Source organism: Pogoniulus pusillus, chromosome 20 (genome assembly GCF_015220805.1).
Source record: "Pogoniulus pusillus isolate bPogPus1 chromosome 20, bPogPus1.pri, whole genome shotgun sequence".
NCBI lineage: Eukaryota > Metazoa > Chordata > Aves > Piciformes > Lybiidae > Pogoniulus > Pogoniulus pusillus.
Window position 1 is genome coordinate 20,229,490 of NC_087283.1, and position 24,437 is coordinate 20,253,926.

The following is a 24,437-nucleotide window of genomic DNA, read 5'->3' on the forward strand; positions in this document are numbered from 1 at the left end:
GAGAGGAGAGGCTGAGGGAGCTGGGGGGGTGCAGCCTGCAGCAGAGGAGGCTCAGGGCAGAGCTCATTGAAGGGAGGCTGTAGCCAGGTGGGGTTGGCTCTGCTGCCAGGCAAGCAGTGATAGAAAAGAGGACAGAGCCTCAAGCTGTGGCAGGGCAGGTCTAGGCTGGATGTTAGGAGGAAGTTGTTGGCAGAGAGAGTGATTGGCATTGGAATGGGCTGCCCAGGAAGGTGGTGGAGTGGCTGTGCCTGGAGGGGTTGAAGCAAAACCTGGATGTGGCACTTAGTGCCATGGTCTGGTTGCTTGGGCAGGGCTGGGTGCTAGGCTGGCACTTAGTGCCATGATCTGGTTGCTTGGCCAGGGCTGGATGCCAGGCTGGCACTGAGTGCCATGGTCTGGTTGACTGGCTAGAGCTGGGTGCTAGGTTGGCCTGGCTGAGCTTGGAGGTCTCTTCCAGCCTGGTTGATTCTGTGATTCTAAGAGCCCAGCCCCACCTGACTGCACCTCCCTGTTGCAGGATTCGGTGGTTATCAGTTTGCCAAGTAGCTGAAAAGAAGGGCAATGCAACTTGGAAGCAGATGAAAGGGTTCAGCTGTAATCTAGGCTGAAGGAATGGGTTTGGCACTCATAAATATGCAGCAAGGGAAGCTCTGAGGTGGGGACTGAGCCAATTAGTATTAATTAAGGTGAGCAGCAACCCCTGTGCTGTGGGGAAAGAGGAGCTGAAATCAGATAACCTCTTCTCAAGGGTCAGCTGCAACTGTTATTGGGTTTTTAACTTCCAGAGTGGAATTTGGATCAGGATGTTCCAAATCACATCCACACAGAGCCCTCTCCTGCAGGGTGTGGGAGCTCCCAGGCAGCAAAGGCAGCACCCTGGGGGGAGAAGCTGAAGTAAAGGTTCCTGGGATTTAGGAAATGGTTGCCAAGGGGCACTTGGTGCTGGCACGTCCCTGCTGGAGCAGGAGCTGGGCATGGTCAGTTACAAACCTTAGCTCTCACTGAGGCCATGTAGACCACAAAGTGAAGCACCCTGGGGTAGAAGCTTAAAGGTGGAACCCTTTGGGGCTAGGGAATGGTTGGCAAAGGACTGTAAGGACAGCAAACAGCATTCAGTGATGGCATTTCCCTGCTGGAGCAGGAGTTGGACATTGCCAGTCTTGAGCCAGGTTCCTGGGGCTAGGCAATGGTTGCCAAAGGGTTTCAAGCATTCAGTGCTGGAGCAAGTGGACATTTTCAGCCATCTAAAGCAGCCTTGCCAGTGCTTCTTTTAGCTCTCCTAGCCTAGTTTCAGAGGTTATTCTGTAGCTGAGCAGCAGCTTGACCTGCTGTGGCCAGTTTCCACACCCAGTAGCAGAGGAAGAGGTCACTGGGTTGAAGCAGAGCAGTGGTAGTTGTTGGCCACCCACCTCCTGGTGCAGGTCCAGCTGGCACCAGCTGCCTGCCAGCAAGGAGTTGCTTTATGCCACCAGCCAACTGCCAAGCTGGCAGCACTTCAGCTTGCAGAGCTTCTGTGCTTGGCCAAAAGTTGGGGTTAGGGGAAAGTAAATGACAGGATTGTTGTCAGCAACTTCTCCAGGGGAAATGAGCCTGATCAGACTGTGGCTGAAGGACTTGGCCTTGCTAGCAGGAGCAAAACAGAGCTGGGCCTGGGAGTGCCTGCTGTGCAGCCAGGAGAAACCAGGCTAGCAGAGCTGCTGCCTGCTCTGAGCCACTCTCACCACAGAATGGGCTATGTAAGTGTCAGCAAGCATTGGGATTTTGAAGATGAAGAGGCTGGAGCAGTGGGAACAGGTAGAGCAGGTGGCAGAGTGCCCAGCACCTCTGCCAGGAGACTGTTCCATAAGCAAGGCTCCAGCTCACTCACTTAGAAGAGCATGGGTGGTGGCTCACCACCCTTCTGCCAGGGAGTTGGATTTGACTAAGTAGCAGCTCCTTCAAAGGATTCAAATGAGCTCCTGCTGCAGAGCTGAAGCGTCAGAGCCCTGTGCTTCTGGCAGCCCACTTCTGGGTGCCAAAGGGGCTGAAGCAGCACCAAGGAGCCATGGGGGGCACTAAAACACACTGCAGTCAGCCACTCTGCAATGAATCTCTGTGCTGCTGGCTTCAAGGCAGCAGTGGCAAGTGCAAGGCAGAGCAGTTACCAGGACTGAGTACTTCTGCCAGCCCCAAGAAGCTCCTGACAGGGTGCATGGCCTCCTCCCTGCCCACACTCTAAACACTCAACACCTCCAGTGGTAGATGTGATGAATGATGCAGGATCTAGGAGCTCTGGAGCCCAACCTCCAGCCCAAGCAGGGTTATTTTTAGCTCCTGGATGAAATTTGCTTTGGCAAAGGTTCTAAAATGCTTTTAGATCTAAGATAGAGCCTTACTGTAATATTTTAATCCAATCCTAAGAGATCCCACACTTAATAAATAGGTTAGAGCCAGGAGCCAAGATATGTTTCAATACCTTCTGCTTTTGATCCCATGAAGCACTCTCAGCTCTTCATAAGCACCCAAGCTTGGGTGTGGAGTTTGGTTTTGTTGTTCCTGTCATGCCCCCACCTCAGTACCTGCAGGTTTTGTGCAGCTGCAGCACAGAAACACCATCTGGAAGCAAAACTTCCTGCAATCCAGGTGTAGGGAGAGCATTAGATGTGAAGGAGGCCCCTTTCTACCCCTGTATATCCCAGAGCTGGATGGCTTTCAAAGGGCTGCTGGCCTACAAGCCAGCAAGGAGAAGTTTGTTCTCTACTGGTGATACCTGGAATGCAGCCCAAGCCTGCAAGTGACACCCAGAATCATCTGGCAGGCAGTGTGGAAGTGCCTGGTGTGCACAGGGACTGCTCAGCCAAAGCAGAAGTGGTTGGGTTTGTTCAACAGACTTCACTCTGTGCACCCAGTTCTGGGCTCCCCAGTTCAAGAGGGACAGGAATATACTGGAGAGCATCCCACAAAGGCTCAAAGGATGATGAGGGGACTGGATCACACCTGAGGAGGTAAGGCTGAGAGACCTGGAGCTGTTTGGCCTGGAGAAGACTGAGAGAGGATCTCAATGTCTCTAAATAGCTGAGGGATGGGTGTCACAAAGGGGCCAGGCTCTTTTGAGTGGTGTCCTGTGATAGGACAAGGGGCAATGGATACAGACTGGAACCTCAACTCTGAGGCAACTTGTGATAGGCCAAGAGGGCATGGTCTGAAGCTGTGCCCGAGGAGGTTTGGGTTGGATGTTAGGAAGCACTTCCTCACAGCAAGGCTGATTAGGCACTGGAATGGACTGACCCAAGAGGTGGTGGAGTCACCATCCCTGGAGTTCTGCAAGGACAGACTGGATGTGGCTCCTGGTGGCCTGCTTTAGCTGATGTCATGGTGTTATAGGCTGGACTTGATGATCTCAGAGGTCTTCTCCAGCCTCAATGATTCTTTAAGATGAGGAGAAAGTTATTGTGAGGGTGCTGGAAGCCTGGAGCAGGCTGCCCAGAGAGGTTGTGGAGTCTCCTTCTCTGGAGAGATTCCAACTTCCCTGCCCCTTGTGATCCTGGGCAAGCTGCTGTGGCTGACTCTGCTTTAGCAGGGTGGGGAGGACTGGATAATCTCCAGAGGTGCCTTCCAACCCCCACCATTCTCCAATTCTACCTCCCCACCCAAATGAGAGCAGGAGCAGGCAAACCAGTCTGTATTTTAATGGAAAAAGTTGGTGCCTTAACTACAAAACCTATTAACATACATAAATAAGTTAGGGTAAGAAAAAATAACTCTGCCAAGGTTCTACAGCTCTACCTTGCATAAATATACCTGCACTTCACCTCTGCTGCTTGCTCCACCAAGCTTTGGCCTGCATATAAACATCAGGAGGGTGGCACCAGGCCTTTCTCAGTGATGCCCAGGGCAAGGGCTAACAGACAAAGACTTGAACCTAAGAAGTTCCATCTAAACAGCAGGAGGAACTTCTTTATTTTAAGGGTGATTGAGCACTGGAGCAAGCTTCAGTCTCCAGCTCTGGAGACTTGAACCTAAGAAGTTCCATCTAAACAGCAGGAGGAACTTCTTTATTTTAAGGGTGATTGAGCACTGGAGCAAGCTTCAGTCTCCAACTCTGGAGACTTGAACCTAAGAAGTTCCATCTAAACAGCAGGAGGAACTTCTTTAAGGGTGATTGAGCACTGGAGAAAGCTTCAGTCTCCAACTCTGGAGACATTCCAAACCCACCTAGATGTGTTTTTGTGTGACCTTTTCTAGGTGAACCTGCTCTGGTAGGGAGGGGTTGGACCCAATGACCTCCAGAGGCTCCTTCCAACCCCTCACCAGCAGCTGATCTCTCACCTGCTGGCTTAACTAGAACGCTACCTCTGCCATGAATTCACTCCCCAGAGGAGCAGGGAATGGAGCTAAGCACTCATTGTCACTGGTCCACTATCTGCTGCCAAGGTGCCAGCACTGCTGCCCAGGTTGCTCTAGGAAGAGGCTGTTCCCACACGCATGATCCTGAAGAGCATATTGAAGTTGTTGCTCCGTATGGCATCCCGACAGGCACTGATCACCTGGCTCTTGGCTTTGCCAACTGGGGAGAGAGAACAGAAGGAAAGCTACTAAGGAACAAGGGGAAAATACTTCAGTCATGGAATGGTTTGGGTTGGAGGAGATCTCCAAAGGGCATCCAGGCCAACCCCCTCTGCAACCTCCCTGAAGGTGTTCAAGGCGACCTGTTCTAGTGGCAGGTGTCCCTGCTATGGTGGGGGGTTGGAACAGGATGACCTTTGAGGTCCTTTCCAACCTAAAGCATTCTGGTTTTGCCTCAGTGGGGTGCCAGACTCCCCATCCCCTTCCAAAGCCACCTACTCACCACGTAGCTGCCCAGCCCTCTGGATGGCCTGGTTGACAGCTTTGAGGTTGTTCAGCAGCTCGGTGTGGTTGTTGCAACGGATCTTGTACTGGTTGATCAAATCTCTGTTGAGATCATAGAGCTCCATGTACCTTCCCTTCATGTTCTTCCTGGGGAGAGCAACAACTCCAGTTATCTGCATCCCTGAGGACAGCAAAGTCAATCCTGCTTGGCTGATCTAAAGGTGCAGCAATGCTGTGGTGGTTGTGGTGGCTACTGTGGCCACCTGCATGCCTGCCAGCTACCAGACAGCAGACTTGCTTGGTCTAGATGTGTTACTCAGGCAAGTGACTTCAGCAAGCCAAAGAGGAGATGCCACTTGGCTCAGTGAGAGCAGCAGGGCTCTGCAGAAGCTCAGACCTCCTCACTGCTGCTCTGGACAGTCAAGACACCAGCAGGACACAGTGAGTCAGAGTCAAAGTGCTGCCACCTGCAATTTCCTTCCTGGTAAAGTAATGACACTGCAATTTGATTCTTGGTGTTTTCAACAGCTCACACACCAGGCAGCTCTCACTGCTGCTTCCCACAAGAGCTCACACACCAGGCAGCTCTCACTGCTGCTTCCCACAAGAGCTCACACACCAGGCAGCTCTCACTGCTGCTTCCCACAAGAGCTCACACACCAGGCAGCTCTCACTGCTGCTTCCCTCACTGGATCTCTTCTAAGCTACCTCACCAACTCTCAAGCCCCCTGGTTCTAGCCAAGTCTTGGCTTTGGCTTTTTACCTTCCCCAGAGTGGTTTGCCACACGAAGTACAAGGCAAGGCTCCCGATTTAGGACCCCTAGAATGGCTCTGGTTGGAAGGGACCTCAGAGATCATTTACTCCAACCTCTATGATAAGAATATAGTCTAAATGAGATAGGTGTCACTGCCCATGGCAGAGAGGTTGGAGTAAATGTTTGGAAGTGACCTCAGAGATCATTTACTCTAACCTCTATGATTCTGTGATAAGAATATAGTCTAAATGAGAGATGTATGCCTGCCCATGGCAGAGGGGTTGGAGTAAATGGTTGGAAATGACCTCAGAGATCATTTACTCCAACCTCTATGATAAGAATATAGTCTAAATGAGACAGGTGTCCCTGCCCATGGCAGAGAGGTTGGAGTAAATGATCTCTAAGGTCCTTTCCAACCAAAGCCATTCTAGGGGTCCTGAATCAGGAGCCTTGCCTTGTTCTTCACGTGGCAAACCAGTCTGGGGAAGCTAAAAAGCCAAAGGGTAGGGACTTGGGTAGAGCCAAGGGGCTTGAGAGTTCATGAGGTAGCTTAGGAAGGACTCAGAGAGGGAAGAAGCAGTGAGAGCTGTCTGGTGTGTGAGCTCTTGTGGGAAGAAGCAGTGAGAGCTGTCTGGTGTGTGAGCTCTTGCTGTCCTGAAAGGTTGGACCAGATGATCCTTGAGGTCCCTTCCAACCTGGTGCTCTATGACTGAAACAAACCCTCTCAGCTAGACTTGGCTGGGACCAGGCAACCTATCAACTGTGGATGAGGAGCTGTAAGCAGGCATCCCCTGCAGGACAGCACTGGGGTTCTGTGCTCTTTCCTGGCCCTTCCAAAGCCAGCCCACAGCAGCAAGCTGCTCACATGTCTCCCAGGAGCCGTGCATCTTCTGCCTGGACCAGCATGCTGCGGATCAGGTTGGAGTGTTCAGCCATGTCAGCAGTGAGCCTCTGATTGACTGCATGGTGTTCATCCACCTGTGCAAGGTGCAAACAGCCATGAGGCAGGGCCCCTGGCACTCTGAGCATGCAAAAGCCCTTTAAACTGAACCCTGCCACAGCCCAGTTGGAAATAACATCCCAACTTCACCTACCAGCACCCCTGGGAGCAGCTTCCAGCCCCTCAGAGCCTGGCTGCCACAGCAGCAACCTGTCCCAGGGTGAGGTACACACCCAGCACCCCAACCCAAACCCACAGCTCAGCCTCTCACACAACTTTACATGCTACGTGCCAGGGGAGGTCTGGGCTGGATGTTAGGAGGAAGTTGTTGTCAGAGAGAGTGATTGGCATTGGAATGGGCTGCCCAGGGAGGTGGTGGAGTTCCTGTCCCTGGAGGTGTTGAAGCCAAGCCTGGCTGGGGCACTGAGTGCCATGGTCTGGTTGACTGGCTAGGGCTGGGTGCTAGGTTGGCACTTAGTGCCATGCTCTGGTTGGTTGGCCAGGGCTGGGTGCTAGGTTGGCACTTAGTGTCATACTCTGGTTGGTTGGCCAGGGCTGGGTGCTAGGTTGGACTGCATGAGCTTGGAGTTCTCCTCTAACCTGGCTGACTCTATGACTCCAAACCATCTCCACTGCTGGGAGACCAAAGGGCTGTTGTGCAGAGCAAAGGAAAAGCAACAAGCTGAGGCTGTGCCTGTCCTTTGCACAGGACATACAGCAAGCCAGCACTGGCTGCTTTCCCACAAGCAGCTCAGAGATCCTCAGTTTGACTCCTCACACCTCCCCCAGTGACTGCTGAAGCTGCCACCTAAGAAGCACCTGCTGCCTCCTTACCTTGACCAGGACTTTTCTCAGCTCCTCAAAGTATGCAGGGAAATCTGCTTCCACCTGCAGATCTTTGATGGCCAGAAAGGAAGCCATTGACTGGATGATGTCACCAGCTAGGTCGATGTCATCTGTGTTGATGGAAATCTGTGTCAGAGAGGGAAGAAAGCACTTCAGGGCCCTTCCAGGCCAAGATACCTCAGAAAACAGACCTTCTACAACAGTTACCCAGGCCCAAAGCAGCCTGCTCTACCCACGAGCAGGCTCTGTGGCTTTCAGTGGGGGAGGAGACACAGAGAGACACTGCCTAGTTCTGGGCTCCCTGGTTTGAGGAGGAAAGGGGACAGCAAAGGGCTCCAAAGCTGCTGAGGGGACTGGAACACCTCTCTTTTGAGGACAGACTGAAAGAATGGAGGCCTTTCAGTCTAGGAAAGAGCAGCCTGAGGGGGATCTCAGCAGTGCTAATCAATGCTTCAAGGGTAGGTGTCAGGAGAATGGCACCAGGGCTCTTCCAGTGGTGCCCAGTGGCAGGACAAGGGGTAACAGGCACAAACTGGGACATCAGAAGTGCCACCTAAATGAGAGGTGGAACTTCTTTAATTTAAGGGTGGCAGAGCACTGGAGCAGGCTACCCAGAGAGGAGGTGGAGTCTCCATCTTTGCAGATATTCCAAACCCACCTGCAGGAGTTCCTGTGTGCCCTTCTTTAGGTGAACCTTGGCAAGGGGATTGGATTAGATGATCTCCAGAGATCCCTTCCAAGCCCTGCCATTCTGTGACTCAAAGGGGATTGTATCCAGGCCTGGGGCACAGAACCCTTTGTGCATTCAAGAGCAGTGCAAACGACACAGGCAGTCTTTGGGCCTCATTATGGCTGACAAGAGCCTGCATGGGAACAAACAAACACCTTCCTACACACCTGCTGGAGTGGGGACAGAGGAGGCCACAAAGATCATCAGAGGGCTGCAGCACCTCTCCTATAGGGACATGGTGAGAGAGCTGAGGCTGTTCAGCCTGGGGAGGAGAAGGCTCCAGGGAGACCTCAGAGCAACCTTCCAGTACCTGAAGGAGGCTACAAGAGAGCTGGGGAGGGACTTTTGACAAGGGCTGGAAGTGACAGAACAAGGGACAATGGCTTGGAGCTGAAAGAGGAAACTGAGAGTGAAGATGAGGAAGAAATTCTTGGCAGAGAGGGTGGGGAGACACTGACACAGGTTGCCCGGGGAGGCTGTGGATGTCCCCTCCCTGGAGGTGTCCAACACCATGTTGGATGAGGCCTTGTGCAACCTGGGCTAGTAGGAGGTGTCCCTACCTGAGGTGTGGGAGGTTGGAACCAGATAATATCTAAGGTCCCTTCCAACCCAACCCATTCTATGACCTGTAAAGCAGTTTCCTTCATGAACAGGCCCAGGGATTTTCCTCTCTAGCAATTAACAGACCTCAAAGCATCCCTAGAATCCATGTGGTGCCTCTGCCTCTTACACCATCCTTCACTCTTCCTGCCTCAGATAGGCACAACCTTTTTAGCCTCAGCAGGGTGTAATGAAATGGGTGTTCCCCATGTCCACGAGGTACCCACCTCTCCTCCAGGCTTGATTTTGAGGCAGAGCTGCCCTGCGTTGCGAAGGGAGGTGAAGCAAACCTGGGAGGGAGGACTCTGAAACTCTGCATCCTCTGGGAGCAGGAAGCTCTGATTCAGCCACATCACAATCTTGGGAAAAGAAAAATCAGACAATCAGCCAGGCTAGAAGAGAGCTCCAAGCTCAGCCAGCCCAACCTAGCACCCAGCCCTGGCCAACCAACCAAACCATGGCACTAAGTGCCCCCAGCCAGCCTTGGCTTCAACACCTCCAGGCATGGCCACTCCACCACCTCTCTGGGCAGCCCATTCCAGTGCCAATCACTCTCTCTGACAACAACTTCCTCCTAACAGCCAGCCTAGACCTGCCCTGGCACAACTTCAGACTGTGTCCCCTTCTTCTGTTGCTGCTTTCCCAGCAGCAGAGCCCAACCCCACCTGGCTACAGCCTCCCTTCAATGAGCTCTGCCCTGAGCCTCCTCTGCTGCAGGCTGCACTCCCCCAGCTCCCTCAGCCTCTCCTCACAGGGCTGTGCTCCAGGCCCCTCCCCAGCTTCATCACCCTTCTCTGGACACATTCCAGCACCTCAACACCTCTCCTGAATTGAGGAGCCCACAACTGGACACAGCACTCAAGATGTGGCCTGACCAATGCAGGGGAAGTACAGGGGACTGCTTCTCACAGGGCTTGTGCCCTCTGTCCTCTGCTCTCAGAACCCTCCATCTGACTGCCAGCCTTCCACCTGCAGTGTCTGCAGGTAGGATGAGGGCAGGGGGCAGGACTCACTCTCTGTGGCCTCTCGTTGGTTGCACAGTTGACGTAGCTGAGGGGCTCAGGGGCCGAGTCCGGGCTGCTCAGGGCGTACATAGCGAAGCGAGGCAGCTGCTTGGTCAGCTCAAAGACATGGAACTGTGTGCTGGCAGCAGCCCAGAGGGAACACAGGCAGTTAGGAACGGAGCAGAAGCACAGAATCATAGAATGGTAGAATGGTTTAGGTTGGAAGGGACCTCAAGGATCGGCCAGTGCCAACCCCCTGCCATAAGCAGGGGCACCTCACACTACAACAGGTCGCTCAAGGCCCCATCCCACCTGGTCCTGAACACCTCCAGGGAGGTTGTGGACCCTTCACCACCTTCACTGCCCTTCTCTGTACCCACTTCAGCACCTCAGTGTCCTTCCTATACTGCAGTGTCCACAAGCAGACACAGCACTCAAGGTGCAGCCTCACCAGCGCCCAGTCCAGAGTCCCAACCACTTCCTTCACAGCTTTACTGTGTGACTGGGTGTTTGCTTTCCAGGGTCAGTGAAGTCTTAATGAAAAGCAGTAATAAAGACAGAGAAAGCAAAAAGGGAACTCAGTGCCACATGCTCTTTCTGCAGTGGCTCTCAAAACACTTCCCTGCTCAGGGCAAGGATGCTGCTTCTTGCCATCACCAGTTCTGGCAGAGGAGAGTGGGGAGGAAGTTGGTTTCAAGGCAGCCTGGATATCAGCACTTGATTTCCCTTCAGAAAGCCATCATCCAGGCAAGAAATTTCCACTGCTCCCTTTAAGGCAGAGCTGCAGCACAGCAGGTCCCAGTGAGCATTTCAGCTTTTGCGTCTGGAGAAGAGCTTTGCATCAACAGTGCCACAACCATAGAATCATAGAATCAAGCAGGTTGGAAGAGAGCTCCAAGATCATCCAGTCCAACCTAGCACCCAACCCTAGCCAAGCAACCAGACCATGGCACTAAGTGCTCCAGCCAGGCTTGGCTTCAACACCTCCAGGCATGGCCACTCCACCACCTCCCTGGGCAGCCCATTCCAGTGCCAATCACTCTCTCTGCCAGGAGCTTCCTCCTAACATCCAGCCCAGACCTGCCCTGCCACAGCTTCAGCCTGGGTCCCCTTCTGCTGCTGCTGCCTGCCTGGCAACAGAGCCCAACCCCACCTGGCTACAGCCTCCCTGCAGGCAGCTGCAGGCAGCACTGAGCTCTGCCCTGAGCCTCCTTTTCTGCAGGCTGCACCCCCCCAGCTCCCTCAGCCTCTCCTCACAGGGTTTGTGTTCCAGGCCCCTCCCCAGCCTTGCTGCCCTTCTCTGGACACCTTCCAGCACCTCAACATCTCTCTTGAATTGAGGGGCCCAGAACTGGACACAGTACTCAAGGTGTGGCCTGGCCAGTGCTGAGCACAGGGGCAGAATAACCTCCCTTGTCCTGCTGGCCACACTGCTCCTGATCCAGACTAGGATGCCATTGCCTCTCTTGGCCACCTGGGCACACTGCTGGCTCATCTTCAGCTACTATCTATCAGTACCCCCAGGTCCCTTTCCTCCTGGCTGCTTTCCAGCCACTCTGTCCCCAGCCTGTAGCACTGGTTTGTAAGAAAGAACTTCCACCTCTCCTTCCACTAACACAGAGAAGTGGCAGCAGGGAATTAGCAGTGCCCACGGGAGGAGCAGGAAGCTGTTTCCCGGTCACACAGTTAGCTCTGGAGATCACAGCACACTCACCTGTTCCTGTAACCCACAAAGGCTTTGATGTGCAAATCCACAGGGATATCTTTGGGTGGAGTGAGTGGAACCCGAATGCAGGCTGAGAGGTTCTGGAGGCTGGGGTGGACAACGTGGCTCTCCCCTTCGAAGATGCCCTCGGCAAAGATCAGCACGGCGCGGATGATGGTGTCTGAGCGAGAGGGAGGAAAAGCAGGTCCTGAACGAGCAAGGAGCCACCCCTGTCTGCAGAGCTGAGCACAGCCAACCCCTCACACCCCAGTTCTCAGCTGCTCAACTATCCCAGGCGAGCAGCAGCACCACACCTGGACCCGCCAGCACCCTCGGGTGGCACTCAGGGCATTTGCTCTCTCGCAATAGTTGCAGGTTTGCATCTAAAGCCAGCTGAGGCCCAGCTGCCTCCCTGCAGCACCTTCACAGTATCACCAAGGTTGGAAGAGACCTCACAGACCATCAAGTCCAACCCTTTACCACAGAGCTCAAGGCTAGACCATGGCACCAAGTGCCACATCCAATCCTGCCTTGAACAGCCCCAGGGACGGCGACTCCACCACCTCCCTGGGCAGCCCATTCCAGTGTCCAATGACTCTTTGACAGGTTGATGTTCAGAGTCAACAGGAGGATCACCAAGGCTGTTTCATCCAAGTGAAAAAGCTATTTGCTTTAGAAAAGAACACAAAGCAAGAAACAAGTTCCATCCAACCCCTCTCCCAGCCCCTCCCCGACAAGACCCATCAAAGGAACGCAGCTCTGTGGAAAGAGAGCAACCACAGAGGGGAAATTACAGACAGTGAAGGGGAGACAGGCAAATCAAGCAGCTAAATATAGATAAATGCTTGCATGAATTTGCATGAAGTGGCTGTCACTGGCTGGAGGTTAGCACTCACCATTGCTGGTGGAAACACACAGCTCCACGTGGGCAGATTGGCTGTCAGAGCCCAGATTAACCGAGAGGCTTGTCAGGAGCTGGGTGCTCGCTGGGATCACACCCCTCTGCCCATCAGCTTCCTTCAGCTGAGTGCTGCTTTCAGCCTGTTGCACAACACACACAGAACGTCCAGGCAGCTCAGGAGACACACACAGAAGTCACTTCTCTTGCCTTGCCTCACAGCAGTCCCCAGCCCCTTCATGCAGCCATGGAGAGAGGCTGGGTGAGGTGCAGAGCTGCAGGCACTTTGCTGAAGTGCTTCCACTGATGGTGGAGCTCAGCTCTGTACCCAAACCATCAGTCAGGGAAGGACCACAGGATGTTAGGGGTTGGAAGGGACCCGAGGAGACCATCCAGCCCACCCTCCCTGCCAGAGCAAGGCAATCCTGTCTAACACAGATCACAGAGGAACACATCCTTACAGGCCTTGAAAGTCTCCAGAGAAGGAAACCCCAAAACCTCTCCAGGAAGCCTGTGCCAGTGCTCTGTGACCCTTACAGTAAAGAAGGTCCCCTTGAAAGCACTGAACCTTATTCAGTTTGAGGCACAGGCTTGGCTAATTCCATGCTTTTGCATGGTGACCACTTACTGCTCAAACCTGGTTTTGCTCTTTCCTCAAAACTATTACTTAAAGCTCTTTATGTCTGCACCTTCAAGCCACAAGCAAGCTTCCTACACCCTGGCAGTAGTGCCACAAGCAAGCTTCCTACACCCTGGCAGTAGTGCCACAAGCAAGCTTCCTACACCCTGGCAGTAGTGCCACAAGCAAGCTTCCTACACCCTGGCAGTAGTACCCCCAGCCCTCAGCCACTTTCCTGATATTCTCCCTCCCCCTATCCTTTCTAGCCCTCTCCCTCCCTCCAGGCCCTCTCCCTCCTGCCCCCCAAGCTGGTTTATGTATTGAAAATGACACTTGGCAGCCCTCAGCCTAAGCACAGGGCTGAAGAGAATCCAGCTGCAAACAATTGTTCTGGCAAGGCAAAGGAGGAAGGGAAATGTCAGTTAGTAAAGAACTAAAAATCAAGCTCTGAACATGCACAAGGAGCAAGCCAGAAGCAAGAGGAGCAACCTCCAGCAGACAGTCTGGCTGCACCCTAACAGGTTGGACTCTGGCTTGCCTGCACTGCCCCACAGCTGCTTCCCAGGTGACTCTGGATTTACAGGCACAGGAAGGTGCCTTTTGGCCCTGCTCAAGCAGTACCTTTGCATTCTCCTCATAGTTTCTTAATTCCAGCAGCAGATTCTGTTTCTTTTGACTAAGCTCTCGGATCAGATCCTGCTCAGCACTTGTATCCATCAGGTTTCCTTTCATCTCTTCACCTCCTGGCAGATAGCCTCGGACTGTACAGAAACAAAACAGAGCCAACCTCAGCAAAGCCTCCCCAAAACATCAGTGTCTGTAATAAGACTTTCCTGTCTTGTTCTGGATCTTCAGCTGGGACCATTCAGCTGAAAACCTGAGGATTGCTTTACAGCCACACAGACTCTGACACTCCTGGTGATCAGGGCAGAAAGGTGAGTTTCCAGCTTGCCTTTAAGCTGCCTTCACCTGACCAGCCAAGTGCAGCACCCAGTTCTTTAGTGAGAGGGCTCCCACTGTAATCATCCTTTCAGGTGCAACTATGCAAAACGAATCCAGTGTGCACCTGGATTTCTAGAGCTGGTCAGAGGAGTTGCTACTGTCTGGAAGTGTCTAAGCCACCTGCAATCAGCCAGTCACAAGATCTACCCACATGAGCTTCTCCCCAGTCCAAGGACACTTTGCTTCAAGGCATAAGACCTGTTTCCCAGTAGCACAGTGGAGTGCAGTGATGGAAGCAGCCTGGGAAGACAGAAAAGCTTTTTCCACTTAAACATGAGGAGAAACTTTCTGAGGGTGCTGGAGGCCTGGAGCAGGCTGCAGGGATCTGAGGAATGCTCAGCAAGAGACAAAGGGTAGGGGGCAAGAGGATGGGGCCAGACTCTTGGCAGCGAAGTCCAGCGACAAGACAAGGAACAATGGGCACAAACTGGAACTCAGGGGCTTCCAACTGACCAAGGGGAGAAACCTCTTTGGGGTGAGGGTGCTGGAGGCCTGGAGCAGGCTGCCCAGAGAGGTTGTGGAGTCTCCTTCTCTGGAGAGATTCCAACCCCAGCTGACCAGTGTGATGCTGGGCAAGCTGCTGTGGGTGCCCTGCTTTATCAGAGGGGTTGGATTGGATGACCTGGAGAGGTCCCTTCCAACTCCCACCACGCTGGGGTTCTGTGCAAGGTCCTGTGAAATGTTTTTAAGGCTGTGTCCAACCAAAGGCAGCAGTTTCTACTTCATCCAGAAAGCTGGGAACTGCTTTGAGCTGTTCTAAAATTGTGATCCCAGACTCTGGACCTTCACAGTTGACTGTCACAGGCTATGGCTGAAAACTGAACAATGATTTCTACTCATGTCACAGAATCACAGAGTATTAGGGAGTTGGAAGGGACCTCTAGAGATCATCCAGTCCAACCCCCCTGCCAGAGAAGGATCACCAAGAGCAGGTCACAGGAATGTGTCCAGGTGAGAGGAGACTCCACAACCTCTCTGGGCAGCCTGCTCCAATGTTTTGTCACCCTCCCAGTGGAAAATGTTTTCCCACTATTATATATTAGGGACTGGATGATCTGCAGAGGTCTCTTCCACCCCTATTTTGCTGGCAGATGATGCAAGACAGAGACCTGTGCTATACATTTCCAGTTTGCTCCAGGGCTGTGTGCCCTGACTGCAGTTGACAATGAAAGCCAGAGACAAAAGCCTTCTACCTGCAAAGACAATGCTGTCTGTGTAACCCCCATAAAGAAAGTTACAGGCAACTTGAAAAGCCTTCAGCGTGTACACTGTCCTCTGATGAGTGGAGCTGCTTTAGTGTGGCTGAATCAACCATTTAAAAGGAGAGGAGGGCAGAAAACACACTGAAAACAAGAGCACCTGGTGTGGAAGGATGATGGCCCCACACAAGTCCAGCAACAAAGACTACAGCAATGCCTTGTGCATAAAACCCAACTACAGGGTATGGCTACTGAGCCACACCTAAAGGGATTCCTCATTGGGCCCAAGGTGGGCACATCAGCACAGGATGGTGATGTTCATGCTAGGAGCAGCTGTGGAGCTGTTGGAGGGGAGCAGAGCCCTGCAGAGGGACCTGGCCAGGCTGAATGGGTGGGCAGAGGCCAAGGGTTCTGCACTTTGATCACAACAGCCCCAAGCAGCACTACAGGCTGGGGACAGAGTGGCTGAGAGCAGCCAGGCAGAGAGGGCCCTGGGGGTGCTGGGAGAGAGGAGCTGCAGAGGAGGCAGCAGTGTGCCCAGGTGGGCAGCAGAGCCAATGGCAGCCTGGGCTGGCTCAGGAGCAGTGTGGGCAGCAGCACAAGGGAGGTTCTTGTGCCCCTGTGATCAGCACTGCTCAAGCCACCCCTGGAGTGCTGTGTCCAGTTCTGGGCTCCTCCATTGCATAGAGAAGTTGCAGTACTGGAAGGTGTCCACAGGAGGGTGACAAAGCTGTGAGGGGCCTGGAGCACAGCCCTGAGAGGAGAGGCTGAGGGAGCTGGGGGGGTGCAGCCTGCAGCAGAGGAGGCTCAGGGCAGAGCTCATTGCTGCCTGCAGCTGCCTGCAGGGAGGCTGTAGCCAGGTGGGGTTGGGCTCTGGTGCCAGGCAAGCAGCAGCAGAAGGGGACACAGTCTCAAGTTGTGCCAGGGGAGGTCTGGGCTGGATGTCAGGACAAAGCTGTTGGCAGAGAGAGTGATTGGCATTGGAATGGGCTGCCCAGGGAGGTGGTGGAGTTGCTGTGCCTGGAGGTGCCCAAGCAAAGCCTGGATGGGGCACTCAGTGCCATGGTCTGGTTGGTTGGCCAGGGCTGGGTGCTAGGTTGGACTGGATGATCTTGGAGGTCTGTTCCAACCTTGCTGATTCCATGATTCAGTGATTTTAACCTACACAGCTCAGCCAGGATGAGCTATCTTCAAGGACTGTGCTCAGTCACAGTATCACAGAATGGTTTGGGTTGCAAAGGACCTTAAAAGCTCAACCAATTCCAATCCCTGCTTCCCCCACAGGCAGGGACACCTCCCACTAGCACAGGGTGCTCAGGGCCTTATCCACCTGGCTTTGAACACCTCCAGGGAGGGGTCAGCCATAACCTCCCTGGTCAACCTGTGCCAGTCTCTCCTCACCCTCACTACCAAGAACTTCTTCCTCATCTCCACTCTCAATCTGCCCTGTCCCAGCTCAAAGCCATTGTCCCTCATGCTGGCACTCCACTCCCAGCCCTTGTCAAAAGCCCCTCCCCAGCTCTCCAGGAACCCCCTTCAGGTACTGGAAGGTTGCTCTAAAGTCTCCTCGCAGCTTTCCCTTGTCCAGGCAGAACAGTCCCAACGTTGCCCTCCTGTAAGCTTGGGAAAAAGGTTTAAGTGCTGAAGCCCAAGGAGAGCAGCTCCCTGCAGCCTGTGATTAAGAGAGAGAGCAAACACAAAGACAGGCTTTTGTCCCCCGTGGGCAGTGCCAGACCTGCCTGGCTTTGGCCACTGACGCCAAGCAGTCGGATAATCATGCCAGTGTCTCTCCTGAAGCCATCCCTGTCAATTCACTCTGAGCTCATTTCAATCATCTGTGATTATATCCATTTCCACTCAGAGCAGCTGGGCCTGACTCGATGGATGCATGGTGGGATCAATCCACCAGTCCTGCAGGCTCAGGACAGCTCTTTCCAGGAAACAAAGCGCTGGTGACGTCTCAAATTGCTGCTAAAACAGCAGCCATCTTCAGCAGAAAACCAAACCACACACACCACTGGCCCTCTGAACACCCTCACCCTGGGTGTGCAGGCTGTAGGCAGACCCAAAATTATCACAGCTAAGGAAAACCATTTCCTATACATTCACCTCTAACAATGCTGCCTGAAGAGCCAGAGTCCATACTGCACTCGGAGGACAGAACTTCTTCCATTAGGCAAACGAATCTGGGTGGTTTCTTAGAATCACACAATCAGGCAGGGTTGGAAGGGAGCACAAGGAGCAGCCAGTGCCAACCCCCCTGCCATGCCCAGGGACACCCTACCCTAGAGCAGGCTGCACACAGCTTCAGCCAGCCTGGCCTCAAACACCTCCAGCCATGGGGCCTCAACCCCCTCCCTGGGCAACCCATTCCAGCCTCTCACCACTCTCCTGCTCAGCAACTTCCTCCTCCCCTCCAGCCTCACTCTCCCCACCTCCAGCTTTGCTCCATCCCCCCGACTCCTGCCACTCCCTCACAGCCTCAAAAAGTCCCTCCCCAGCTTTTTTGGAGCCCCCTGCAGATGCTGCAAGGCCACAAGAAGGTCCCCTGGGAGCCTCCTCTTCTCCAGCCTGCACAGCCCCAACTCTTTCAGGCTGTGCTCACAGCAGAGCTGCTGCAGCACCTTCTGAGCACCCTCATGGCCCTGCTCTGGACACTCTCCAGCATCTCCACAGCCCTCTTGTCATAAGGGCTCCATAACTGGATGCAGGACTCCAGGTGGGGTCTCAGCAGAGCACAGCAGAGGGAGAGAATCACCTCCCTCGCCCTGCTGGCCACACTTCTGCAGCTGCAGCCCAGGCTCTGTTTTGCCCTCCAGGCTGCAACCAGGGCTTGCATTTTTGGGTCAGAATGAAACAGACTGATTAGCACACAGAAGGTAACGTTCAAAATCCTGCCTGCACACAAGAGAGCTCAACACTCCCTTCACTTTGGATAAAGCAAAGGGGATTTGGCCCAGGAAAACGCCTCCGGAACCAAAAGAACTTGAGCTGATGCCATGTGCCTGATACTGCTGCACACTAAATGAGCCTCCTGAACAACACCCTTACCTTCACCATCGACTGAGCAGCAGATTAACTGGGTGCTGCCATCCATTCTGTAATCCCCTTCCACCACTCCTGCAATGGAGGATGAAAAATTGTCCTTAAAGATGACCTCTCCAGTTCGGTCGCTGCGCGCATCGACCTGCAACAACGAAGGAAAGAGTTCAGAGGCACAGGGTGAGCAGCATAGCTAACTCCAAGGCCTCTGCCATGCCATATTCTGAGCTCTCCACCAAAGCCAGCTCTGCTCACAGATCTGCAGGTGAACTTGCAGCTCTGCTGCACAGAAAGAAACTCAGGAAGCAGCTCTGCTGCTTGCTGGAAAGGAACACCGTCAAGAAATGACCTCTAGACAGACTCAGCTAGAAGGAACTGCTCTTCAGAGCATCATAGGAAGAGCAGTGTGGGCAGCAGGGCAAGGGAGGGGATTCTGCCCCTTTACTCTGCTCTCCTCAGACCCCACCTGGAGTACTCTGTGCAATTCCAGAGCCCCCAACATAAGGAGGGCATGGAACTGTTGGAGCCAGTTCGGAGGAGGCCACCAAGATGCTCAGAGGGCTGCAGCAGCTCTGCTATGAGGACAGGCTGAGAGAGTTTGGGCTCTGCAGCCTGGAGAAGAGAAGGCTTGGAGGAGACCTTGGAGTGGCTTTCCAGTATCTGAAGGGGGCTACAAGAAGGCTGGGGAGGGACTAGTGACAAGGTCTGGTAATGACAGGACAAGGGGGAAGGGGTTTAAAGTGGCAGAGGGGAGATTCAAACTGGATGTTAGGAAAGAGTTCTTTGCAGTGAGGGTGGTGAGACACTGGCACAGGTTGCCCAGGGAGGATGTGGAGCACATCCTTTGATCACATTGGGTGCTTCTGTGCTCCACAACCTCCCTGGAGGTGTTCAAGGCCAGACTGGATGAGGCCTTGAGTGACCTGTTCTAGTGGAAGGTGTCCCTGCTATGGCAGGGGGTTGGAACTGAAGGATCCTTGAGGTCCCCTCCAACCTAAACCATTCTATGTTTCTATGATTGAGAGATGCTTCCCTAAGTTCCAAGCAAGAGGAAAGGGAAGAAGGGAGCTGCCAGCCTGGCCTGGAAAGGTTACACTCATGTGAATGCAGCAGTGATGGGACTGAAGCAGAAAGAACCTCAGTGCAGTGTTTGCAACCTGTCCTCTCTGCTGCAGCCCTTGTGTGGTGAGCTACTTCTACACACAATTACCACAGAGTTTAATTATCTTTGGAGAAGAAGAGTGTGGAGGCTCACTTCTGAGGAGGCATTTTTTTCCCCTGTGAGCATAACAGAACACTGGAACAGGCTGCCCAGGGGAGTTGTGGAGCTTCCCTCTTTGAAGATATTCAAAACCTGCCTGGATGTGCTCCTGTGTGATCTGCTCTAGGTGAGCCTGCTCTGGCAGGGAGGTTGGACTGGAGGAGCTTTGGAGGTCCCTTCCAGCCCCTGACATTCTGTGATCCTGCATAGTGCCCTTCCCAAAGGGCAGCACCCAGGACTGCTTCAGGCCAACAAGCAGCACAGAGTGTGCCAGTGGAAAAGAGCAGCCAAAGGAGCAAAGCAAGGAGAGGTTCTGCCTTTAAGTGCTGCACACCTAATCCAGCAGAAGTTACAACACAGCTGGGCTCTAGCCTGCCAGCTTGATACCAAGTTAATTAAATTCCCCCAAGCTAATGAGACTAATGAGAGATCTGAAGGGGGGGAAAAAAGAAGGGCAGAGCTTTACAAAAACAAAACCTGGCAAGCAGTGCCTGGGAGAGCTTTGGAAGCCAGAGCAATTGTTTCTGGCAAAGGGGAATACCAAGCAACAGGCTTCAGGGACTGAGCTGGACAGAATAAGCCTTCACAGAGAATTAAAACAGGGCTTGTTAAGCTTGCCCCAGTCAGCACTGACACTGCTCTGCTCTTACACAATTGCTTTCTCCTCCCTGCAGTTTGAGAACCTTCAGGAAGCATCACAGGACATGATGAAGCAGGTGTTCAAGGCATGGCTGAAAACAGACACTCAAGAGATCTAGGCTGTGGCAGGTGATCTCTGCTACCACTGAACTGTTTTGGTTGGAAAAACCCTTTAAGATCACTGAGTCCAACCATTCTTTAACAAGGCCACGGGCAAGTTCTGCACTTTGATCACAACAATTCCAAGCAGCACAACAGGTGGGGACAGAGTGGCTGAGAGCAGCCAGGCAGAGAGGGACCTGGGGGTGCTGGAAGAGAGGAGCTGAACAGGAGGCAGCAGTGTGCCCTGGTGGCCAAGAGAGCCAATGGCTTCCTGGGCTGGCTCAGGAGCAGTGTGGGCAGCAGCACAAGGGAGGTTCTTGTTCCCCTGTGACCAGCACTGCTCAGGCCAGCCCTGGAGTGCTGTGTCCAGTTCTGGGCTCCTCAATTGCAGAGAGAAGTTGCAGTACTGGAAGGTGTCCACAGGAGGGCGACAAAGCTGTGAGGGGCCTGGAGCACAGCCCTGAGAGGAGAGGCTGAGGGAGCTGGGGGGGTGCAGCCTGCAGCAGAGGAGGCTCAGGGCAGAGCTGATTGCTGCCTGCAGCTGCCTGCAGGGAGGCTGTAGCCAGGTGGGGTTGGGCTCTGCTCCCAAGCAAGCAGTGATAGAAAAGAGGACAGGGTCTCAAGCTGTGCCAGGGGAGGTCTGAGATGGCTGTTAGGAGGAAGTTGTTGGCAGAGAGAGTGATTGGCATTGGAATGGGCTGCCCAGGGAGGTGGTGGAGTCACCGTGCCTGGAGATGTTCAAGAAAAGCCTGGATGTGGCACTTAGTGCCATGGTCTGGTTGCTTGGCTAGGGCTGGGTGCTAGGTTGGCACTTAGTGCCATGGTCTGGTTGCTTGGCCAGGGCTGGGTGCTAGGTTGGCACTTAGTGCCATGGTCTGGTTGCTTGGCCAGGGCTGGGTGCTAGGTTGGCACTTAGTGCCATGGTGTGGTTGGTTGGGCAGGGCTGGGTGCTAGGTTGGCACTTAGTGCCACGGTCTGGTTGCTTGGCTTGGGCTGGGTGATAGGTTAGGCTGGATGAGCCTTCTTGGCCAAGTGGGCATACTGCTGGTTCATCTTCAGCTGCTGTAGACCAGCACCCCCAGATCTTTTTCTAGCAGGCATTTTCCAGCCACTCTGCCCCAAGCCTGGGGCATTCATGGGGTTGTTGTGACCCAAGTGAAGGATCCAACACTTGGCCTTGTTCCATCTCATCCTGTTGGCCTTGGCCCATTGATTCAGCTTGTGCAGAGCCTTCCTACCCTCAAGCAGATTACATGGAAACAACTTACCACACCTAGCAACTGACTCTGAGCTAAGCAGAGGTAGCAGCTTCTCTCTGATCCTGCCCCTTGGCACTGCACTCACCAGCCAGACCAGGTTTACTGCAATCCTCCTTCGGTCCTCAGTTTCCAGCAGCCTGTTTAATTTTGGGCTGTCCTCCTTCAGCCTACTTAAGAGCCTCCTTCAAACAGCCTGCAGGATGCACAGCTCCTCACTCTGCCCCTGGACCAACTCACCTTCCCATTGGACCAGCCAGTGATCAGCTCACACACCCCATCAGAGTTCAGGTCGAAGGCATGTATGCTCATGGCATGGTTCTTGGACTGAGGGCACAGAACAAAGAACAAGTTAGGCTTGGGTATGGTCTCTGAACTGCACATGCAAGACACTGGATTGTGAGGTTACAGAAAGGAACAGCAAAATCACAGCATGGCTCAGGCTGAAACAGACCTCAGAGCTCATCTACTCCACTACCCCTGGCACGAACAGGGACACCTCTCAACTGGACTCGGCTGCTCAAGGCCTCATCCAACCTGGCCTTGAACACCTCCAGGAAGGAGGCATCTGCACTGTCCCTAGGCAACCTATTCCAGAGTCTCACCACCCTGGTACTGAGGAACTTCTTCCCAAGATCCAGTCTAACCCTGCTCTTCCTCTGCTTCAAACCATTCCCCCTCATTCTACTGCTAGACACTCTTATGAGAAGTCCTTCTCCAGCCTTCCTGCAGGGTCCCTTTTAACAGGAGGTTTGAGCATCACCAAGGCCCCACACATCTGAAATCCTGCACTGCAAACCTAGTTCACTGCTCCAAAAACACTGAGCTTCCCTTCCAATACACTTTCATCCAAGCAGATGATTAGAACTCACAAAAAAACATCCCAAAAGCCAAAAATCTCTAAGCAAAACAAAACAGAGCTTCAAGTGTCAGAAATGAGATAAAGCCATAAGCATCTTCCTGCCACATCCTAAAGACTCCTCTCTCTCCTTACTATTAAACAGATGGCTCTAATCTGGGTTATATTAAACCATTCAAATGAGCAGTAGGAAAGGATCTTGCCAATATGGTCTGCTGCAGCAGCAAACTGCTTTTGATGTGAAAAAGAAGCTTCAAATAGGCAATGTAAGATTAATTCAGCTGCTGAAAACCAGTTTGTTATTTATTGCTCTCTACAGCTCCCTGGAAGAAGGCTGGAGTGAGTTTGGATCACAGAATCAACCAAGTTGAAAGTGACCTTCAAGCTCACACAGTCCAACCTAGCATCCAGACCTGTCCAATCAACCAGAGCATGGCACTAAGTGCCAACCTAGCACCCAGCCCTGGCCAAGCAAGCAGACCATGGCACTCAGTGCCAACCTAGCACCCAGCCCTAGCCAAGCAACCAGACCATGGCACTCAGTGCCAACCTAGCACCCAGCCCTGCCCAATCAACCAGACCATGGCACTAAGTGCCCAGCCAGCCTTTGCTTCAACACCTCCAGGCACGGCTACTCCACCACCTCCCTGGGCAGCCCATTCCAATGCCAATCACTCTCTCTCACAACAACTTCCTCCTAACAGCCAGCCCAGACCTCCCCTGGTACAGCTTGAGACTCTGTCTTCGTACTCTGTTGCTGGTTGCTTGGGAGCAGAGCCCAACCTCACCTGGCTACAGCCTCCCTGCAGGCAGCTGCAGGCAGCAATCAGCTCTGCCCTGAGCCTCCTCTGCTGCAGGCTGCACACCCTCAGCTCCCTCAGCCTCTCCTCACAGGGCTGTGCTCCAGGCCCCTCCCCAGCCTTGCTGCCCTTCTCTGGGCACTTTCCAGCACCTAAACAGCTCTCTGCAATTGAGGAGCCCACAACTGGACACAGCACTCAAGGGGTGGCCTTATCAGCACTGAGTACAGGAGCAGAATAACTTCCCTTGTCCTGCTGGCCACACAATTCCTGATCCGAGTTTGGATGCCACTGGATCTCTTGGCCACCTGGGCACACTGCTGGGTCATATTCAGCTACTCTCTACCAGCACCCCCAAGTACTCCTCTGCCTGGCTGCTCTCCAGCCACTCTGTCCCCAGCCTGAATTTGTCTCATCTCCCTGGTATCAGGTGACAGAATAAGAGGGTATGGCCTGAAGTTGTGTCAGTGGAGGACCAGGTTGGAGAGAAGAAGAAATCTGTTCACTGAAAGGGTTCCCAAACACTTGAACAGACTTCCCAGGGAGGTGGCTGAGTCTCCTTCCATGGAAGTGTTTCAAAGAAGCAGAGATGTGGTGCTGAGAGCCATGGTGTGGCCTAAGGCTTGGCATTGCTGAAGAATGGTTGGCCTCAATGATTTTAGAGGTCTTTCCACCTGAAACAATTCTGTGATTCAACCATACAGCAACCTCCAATCTCTGTTGCTTGAACCACCTGAAGCATCCTTTGCTGTAGGGTTGTTAGGCCACCACCAACCATCCCAGAAGCAACACAGTAATTATTTTTGCATGTAGCCATGAAAATAGGTAGGTTTTGCAAGCCCCAAAATGGAATTAAGTTCCATGTGTAGCAGAAAATTTCATCTGAGGAGTCAGGATATCAAAGGGGTTGGAAGGCACCTCCAGAGATTTAGCAAGTCCAACCCCACAGCTAGAGAAGGTCACACAGCAACACATCCAGGCAAGTTTCGAAGAGCTGCAAAGGAGGAGACTTCACAACCCCTCTGAATAGCCTGCTCCAGGGTTCCAGCTCCCTTACAGTAAAGAAGAGCTGGAACTTTCTGGGTTCCAGCTGGTGCCTACTGCTCCTCATCCTCTCACTGGGTATCAGTGGAAAGAGACTGGCTCCATCCTCCTGACAGCCACCCTTCAGATATTTGCACACATTGAGCAGTCTGGTCCAGACTAAACAGCCTCAGGTCTCAGCCTTTCCTCCTCAGACAGATGTTCCAGTCCCTTCATCACCCTCCCAGCCTCTGCTGGACACCCTCCAGCACACCCCAGTCCCTCTCAAACTAGACACAATACTCCCGATATGGTCTACCTAGGGCT

At 53.3% G+C, this 24,437-nt stretch overlaps 1 protein-coding gene across 3 annotated transcripts in view; it reads right to left on the minus strand.

Moving 5' to 3' along the window:
* Positions 1-3,652: 3,652 nt before the first annotated feature.
* BBS2 (Bardet-Biedl syndrome 2) overlaps positions 3,653-24,437 on the minus strand; it is a 29,524-nt gene continuing 8,739 nt past the window's right edge. For 2 of the 3 annotated variants that reach the window (XM_064160491.1, XM_064160492.1), the window contains exons 7-17: positions 21,669-21,755; positions 18,180-18,315; positions 13,549-13,688; positions 12,307-12,451; positions 11,420-11,591; positions 9,715-9,844; positions 8,929-9,060; positions 7,360-7,497; positions 6,451-6,563; positions 4,829-4,977; positions 3,653-4,546 (exon numbers count right to left, since the gene is read on the minus strand). In XM_064160491.1, the coding sequence (XP_064016561.1) occupies positions 4,440-4,546; positions 4,829-4,977; positions 6,451-6,563; positions 7,360-7,497; positions 8,929-9,060; positions 9,715-9,844; positions 11,420-11,591; positions 12,307-12,451; positions 13,549-13,688; positions 18,180-18,315; positions 21,669-21,755 (1,449 nt within the window). In that variant the 3' untranslated portion in view covers positions 3,653-4,439. The remainder of the gene's footprint in view (positions 4,547-4,828; positions 4,978-6,450; positions 6,564-7,359; positions 7,498-8,928; positions 9,061-9,714; positions 9,845-11,419; positions 11,592-12,306; positions 12,452-13,548; positions 13,689-18,179; positions 18,316-21,668; positions 21,756-24,437) is intronic. The other variant, XM_064160493.1, reaches the window with a different exon arrangement.